This window comes from Taeniopygia guttata, chromosome 12, assembly GCF_048771995.1.
Source record: "Taeniopygia guttata chromosome 12, bTaeGut7.mat, whole genome shotgun sequence".
In the NCBI taxonomy this organism is placed as follows: domain Eukaryota; kingdom Metazoa; phylum Chordata; class Aves; order Passeriformes; family Estrildidae; genus Taeniopygia; species Taeniopygia guttata.
Window position 1 is genome coordinate 5,481,605 of NC_133037.1, and position 6,000 is coordinate 5,487,604.

Genomic DNA, 6,000 nt, shown 5'->3' on the forward strand with positions numbered 1-6,000 from the left:
TCCATCCCACACCAGCTCCTTTTTTGTTGCCATGTGAAACCAGTTCCTAAAGCCCACGAGAGCGTGAGCCTTCTGTGCACAGGGTGTACCCCTGATCTTTGCAATGAGTGACCCAGGAAGCCTCCAAAGCACCCTGTCCTGAAGCTGAGAGGGTACCAAAAAGATCCCTCCATCTACAAAATTTTTGTAAGAGTCTTCCCCAAAGAATGTCACAGATATTTTTTTTTTTTTTTTTTGGAGAATACAGGTTTGGGTAGGTGTGAGGTTACTCAACTTGGGTGGTTATTCTTGTGTTCTTCAGTGTTAATCATTTTACCTTTCACCCTTGCAAAACCAGCTAAGAAGCACCAGGATCTGCTCAAAGCCCAGGAATAACTTCCAGCAGCTGCACCTCCAGGCACCAGCAGCCTAAACCAGATGATCTCTACTAACCATTAACAGCAGCATTAACCAGCTACTCAGACCAAAGTGGCAGACTGACAACCTGGAAACGTCCCTCAGGGAACATCCATTTGATGATTTCATTAAGAGAACAGTAAATATCTTCCTACAAAAGCAATTTTTGCAGCCAAAGTACAGGTACCCAGTGAACATTTTAATTTGAAGAAACTGCTGAATGTATTTGCTCTTTTAGAAAGGTTCTACAGAACAAAAAGTCTAAAAAATCATCCCTTACTTTTCTGAAGCAAGATTTTAGCAACAGATTTAGGGGAAAACATATTTCAATGCTGTGTCAAGGTATACATGCACATATTCCATGTCTGTACATCAGCAAAATTTGGGGTTTGAGTTTCAGTGGCTTCTCTGCAATCATGAGCACAAGTCACACATTTTTGTTTCTAAAGGAAAGACGAGAATAGGAACAGAACAAAAAACTAAGTATACTGAAATAACTGCCCAGACTTAAATAATTCCAAGCCTCTACTCACCCACACATGGCAAGATTTCTGATGAAATAACAACTAATGGCTTCATACATTTTGGCAAGAAAAAAAACTCAGCACTACTGGTTTTCTCAGTTTTGCCAATATATATCATCAGAAAACAGAAAGCCAGACTTAGAGTTAGCACTTTCCAGGAACTTTCTCAAAGAAATACATTTTGGTGTAGAGATCAGATCTTCTCTTTCCGAAGGAAGACACAGCCTTGCTTCACTTACCTCCTCCGTAGGTGGTAGCACACATGATGGATGTTGTCCAGGCAATCTGGCTGTAGGAGATGCTGAAAACAGCCTGGATCTCTCTAAAGTAGATTGTGAAAGCTTTAGGGAAGGTAAATGCAAACCCAATTGAGATGGAGGCTCCAAACACCACTGCCCAGCCCCATCCACCATCGGGGGGGACATAGCCCAGGTCTGAAAGGACTGGAGGAGACATGGTCAGAGCAGATTCCAGAGCAAACTCTGCTTCCCAGTGTCCTGCAGAGCAGAGGAGATGTGTGTTGTACAGAACGTTGATAACATGTGGTCAGGCATCGTTTTAAAGCAAATTAAAACAATTTAGAGGTACATAGAATCACCCACTCTGGAAGCCTTATTCCTTTTGCTGCCTTTTAACAGTTCTATTGTTCAATTCTAACACAACCAAAATCACCCTTCCCTCTCCAATAACCCTGTCCAGCTCTTTCACCTGTATTTTAAATACTTACCCTCAAAATACTCCTGTGGCCTCCATGTCCAGGGACAGATCTCAGTCCCAGATGAAGTCAGTGCCTCCACTTTCTGCTCTCTGCCACATCCACCTGTGGCTCTGTGTGCCACCTTGGGAGATGGCTTCTGGAGGTTTCTCCTGTCACAGTCCTCTGGAGAGAACCCAATGCTGTGGCTGTACCTTTTCCAGGGGGAATCCTTCACTGTGTGCCTTTCAGATGTGGGTGGAAGCCCTTATGATTTCAGGTTATTCCTGCTCAAAAGAATAATCTCCATGATGCAAGCAGCAGGTGAACAGCCCCAGGTGGGCCCAGCTCCCCAGTTCTGCAGGGGGACAGGGCTCTTTTGGCTCTTGCTTCCCTCAAACCAACAACCACACTGAGAAACTGCTTGCAAAGGGGCTGAAGTTCCTTCCTACTTATGGGCAGCAATTCCACTCGTGCCTGATGCCTGCCAGGTTACCAGATTAGGCACAGGAACAGCACAGATCAAAGAGGGCATTCACTCATTTGCATTCCTCCTATTTTCCCTGGTCATTAAAATAAAATGAGAATAAAAAGAAAAATAAATAAAGCATACATCTCTTTTCTGTGAATCTTTCAGATTCATCAGGGATGAGTTTTGGGATCCCTTTGCAAAATAGGCAGACCTCCACTGAAAACTTTCAGTCCTGTTCTGAAAGGTAATTGCTGATTTTTGTTCTTGACATAGCCTTTCTTCACTTTTTTTTGCTGGAGACCAAGACCATTCATCACCATTTATTTTTAATCAAAGGAAATTTATGTAAGCCCATGTTCAGTGTTCTAGAGGCCCTGAAAGGGTGGGAGGTTACACTGAGAGAGGATCACCACACACCTGCTCCATCCTCACCCTCATCCCTGGGCATCCTCTCCCAGCCTCTGATGCAGAGTCTGTTATGAACCATCATCTAAGCCTTTCCATAAATATAAATAATTTTCATTTGGAATGACATTAACTCAACTTCATTACTGTAGGGTAAGATTTTAAAAGGAAAACCCAAGTTAAAAAGTAATAGTGGGGATGTTGGAATGCCTGTCTGTTGATGTTTAAGAGGTCTTATTACTTATCAAATTGCATTTAATTGCATTGCTTCTTTCATTCATGGTTATTCTATCCAGTTTAGGCCATTCAAATATTATGGAGGATACCGAGCTCCTAAAAATATTGACATATAGAAGTGGTCCTTAAATTAGGCAAAATAAAACTGATTGAGGGGTGGTTAGAGTGAGGACACATTTCCTTATTTAACATTATCTTTGGTATTCACAATCTACCAAAATTTAGGCTATGCAAAATTCTCAGGCCCCTCAAATTCATATTTTTTGGTAGTCCTTTAAAAAGGTTGAGCCTGAACTTTACATATGGGATTAAAAAGAAAGGCTATTTTTTATTACCAGCAATTCTAAAATTATGACTAACTATGCACCACCTTTAGAAGTCTTACATGATGAATATATTTGTGCATTTAATTAGAATTTTTTTGTTTAATGAGAGATATATTGAGAAGACATTAGCATAAAATCAGACCATGGTATCAGATCATTGTCCAGCTTTTCTATATCAAAGCAAATTAATATAGTAAACCAAAGAGAGGAACCAAAGTTAAATGAAAATATAGTGTATAGTCAAAAATAAAAATCACACCAGCTGACTCTTACTTCCCCAACTCTAAAACAAGGCTTCCAGAGGAAGATTTAGGGGAATCCAACTTTGTGATTATAAAATTTGGGATAGTTTTTAGAGGGTTTAATAGCCCAAGCAACCAGCAGACAGTGATGTGATACAGTCCAGTCTCCCCTCATTTCTCCTGTGGCATCCCTTGAGGTTCGTGAGACATCAGCACTAAGGAGGGCCCAGGACGATTCTCCCACGGGCATTACCCCTTCTGTTAACACCCTCCTAACCACAACTTTGTCATTTCCAAGCAAAAGTTGTCTTTGTCTGGCACAAATTTACTTGTCAGCTCTCTTGCTTTACCCCATTTCCTTTTTGTGAAGTGAAAAACCTCTGCATGTCCCATTTCTCCACTTACCACTCCCTGCAGGCTTCCTGCTTAATTCCTGTTAGTTTATTTAGATTTACTCTTTAGATAGGTATTCTGAATATTTTCTCCACTATTCTTCAATCCTCTTCAGGAATCACTCTGAGGCTGTTAACAACAACTTGGAAATAAAGGAATTCCAGGTCTCTTGCACAATCAAGGCCCTTACAACTCAACCCAGTTGACATTTATCATCTTCTTTCCTTGATTTATGAGCTGCCTGTCTTTTGGAACCAACACATACAATCACAACCTTCATTCTGTAACCCACATCAACTGGGGGCTCTTCTTGGACTGTACAATTATTTTTCTACACCGCTTGTTTAATTTGGTTGGGGCTGAGTTTTCTTGCAAGATGACAGCGCCGTGAAAAATCAAACCTGAGTCTAATAAAGCTTCACCTGCTGATCCAAGGGCTCCATGGGGCCAAGGTTCCCCCAAGCCAAGCACAGCAGCACACACAAACACTCACTGAGCACTGGGCTGCTCCTCCGGCGAGGCGGCGCCGCTCGGACCCCTCGGCAGTGCCGGCTGCTGGCTCCTCTGGAAGATTTGCTGCCTTTTAAATCCACCTGCTCACCTTGTCCCCCACCCCAGAGGAGATCGAAGGTTGGGATCAGAGGCTCTACCCTCACTTGGAACACCCTCTGCCACCTGCTAGACCCAAAGGCTGCTGTATCTCACATTAACACCTCCTGAACGCGGGTGGCCCTTCACCTGCCCTGCCACAAATCCAGGGCAAACTCTCCATTTGCTGCACTTGGAATGCTGGCATGTCTCAGCTCCCTGTGCATGCAGATAAATTATTTGTCAGATATCGTTTTTCCTTGTACATATTAACTTATTCTCTCCTTACAATGTATTTTTGCAGGCTCTGCTCCCACTCTAGTCCAAGGAAATTTGCATATGGAGGTCTTTGTCCATCCTGCTCCGGGTGTTTTACCCCTCTGCCTGAAGTTCTCCTGCATGACTTCTGGGTCACCCAAAATCCTGGCTCTGATTGACTTTGATCACCCAAGAAATGAAGGAGTTGACAAGCCACAACAATGCTTATCAAGGGGTAAATGTCACCCTGGAGTGAGGGGGAAAGATACAGAAAATTCCTGAATTTTTTACCAGTAACCAAGCAGTTGACTTGGACCTATTAAATGAGCAATGTCCACAAAGCAAGTCCGTGCTTTGTAAAGGTTAATGTAACCCAGTTTCAGTAGGAATGTTTCCACCAGAATTACCTTGCAAATCCCCATTTGGGGGATTTAAACCTTCTCCTGCCGTGTTTATAATCCTGACGCTGCAACACACTAGTGAAGCACATAAGAAAATTAGGAAAAAAACTGATTGTAGGTGGGCCAGGGAACTGTTTTCGGCGAATCTGAGTCGAAAATTCGTCAAAGGTAAATGGAGATAGACAAATTATACATCCCAGTTAATTTTGCCAGTCAGCATCTCCTGTAGCCCACATTTCCTGCCTTGCAGCCACATGTAGTTATCCAGCCTTCCATTTGGCCCCAGCAGAAATACCTTCCTTGCAAGGACACAATAAATGCCCAAACCCCCACACAATTTCCAAGTTTGCACGAGCACAAAAGGCTGCAAATGGTGCTTTCCCAGCCAGCTCAGATGTTCTTCTCACAACACAGGACACACAACACACATCTACCATTTAAACATATTTTCTACCAGGCAGTTGTAACAACTTGATAAAAAAGTCTCCAGTGGTTAAAAGACAGCAAGATAAATTCTGGGGAGAAATCCATCGAGGGCTATTAAACACAGAGATGTCACCTCTGGCACTGCAGATGGCAAATTGCTGGAGCTTGGGGAGTATTGACAGGCAGCTCCATGCTTGTCTCCCCAGGCACCCACCATTAGTTCAGAGTCAGGGAACAATTTCCAATTCCTTGGGCTGATCGATCTCGTGGTCCTGCTCTTTCTGCATCACCAGTCGTGGCTCCTACCAGTAATTCTCTCTAAAAATGTTTTACAGCTGGAAATATAACAAGCATATGTGGTGCTTTTTCTGTCTTCTGAAATGAGTAAATCCTTAAAGGCAGTTATAGGTGCTGTGGGGATTTGTTACAGGATGCTGGAGGTACATGTGGTCCTCTGTGCTCCACACCATGGGAGGGCACCAGGAGCTGCCTGTCCAGGAGAATGCAACCACACCAGACCTAGAGTTCATGGGAGTCATTTCTTCCTGAAGATGGAGTGTTGGAAGAATGCATTAAATAGAATGGCATTGCAAGGGGTGAAATCCCTTTAGGCTTTCAGAATTAATTAACTTCAACAC

At 43.0% G+C, this 6,000-nt stretch overlaps 1 protein-coding gene across 3 annotated transcripts in view; it reads right to left on the minus strand.

The window, feature by feature from the left end:
- Positions 1-4,337, minus strand: part of LOC100228408 (monocarboxylate transporter 2) — a 37,772-nt gene extending 33,435 nt beyond the window's left edge. The window contains exons 1-3 of one of the 3 annotated variants that reach the window (XM_072934826.1): positions 4,183-4,337; positions 1,648-1,901; positions 1,160-1,417 (exon numbers count right to left, since the gene is read on the minus strand). In XM_072934826.1, coding sequence (XP_072790927.1) covers positions 1,160-1,376 — 217 coding nt within the window. In that variant the 5' untranslated portion in view covers positions 1,377-1,417; positions 1,648-1,901; positions 4,183-4,337. Of the gene's footprint in view, positions 1-1,159; positions 1,418-1,647; positions 1,902-3,701; positions 4,047-4,111 lie in introns of those variants that run through there. The other 2 variants (XM_072934825.1, XM_072934827.1) reach the window with 2 other exon arrangements.
- Between the last annotated feature and the right edge of the window lie 1,663 nt (positions 4,338-6,000).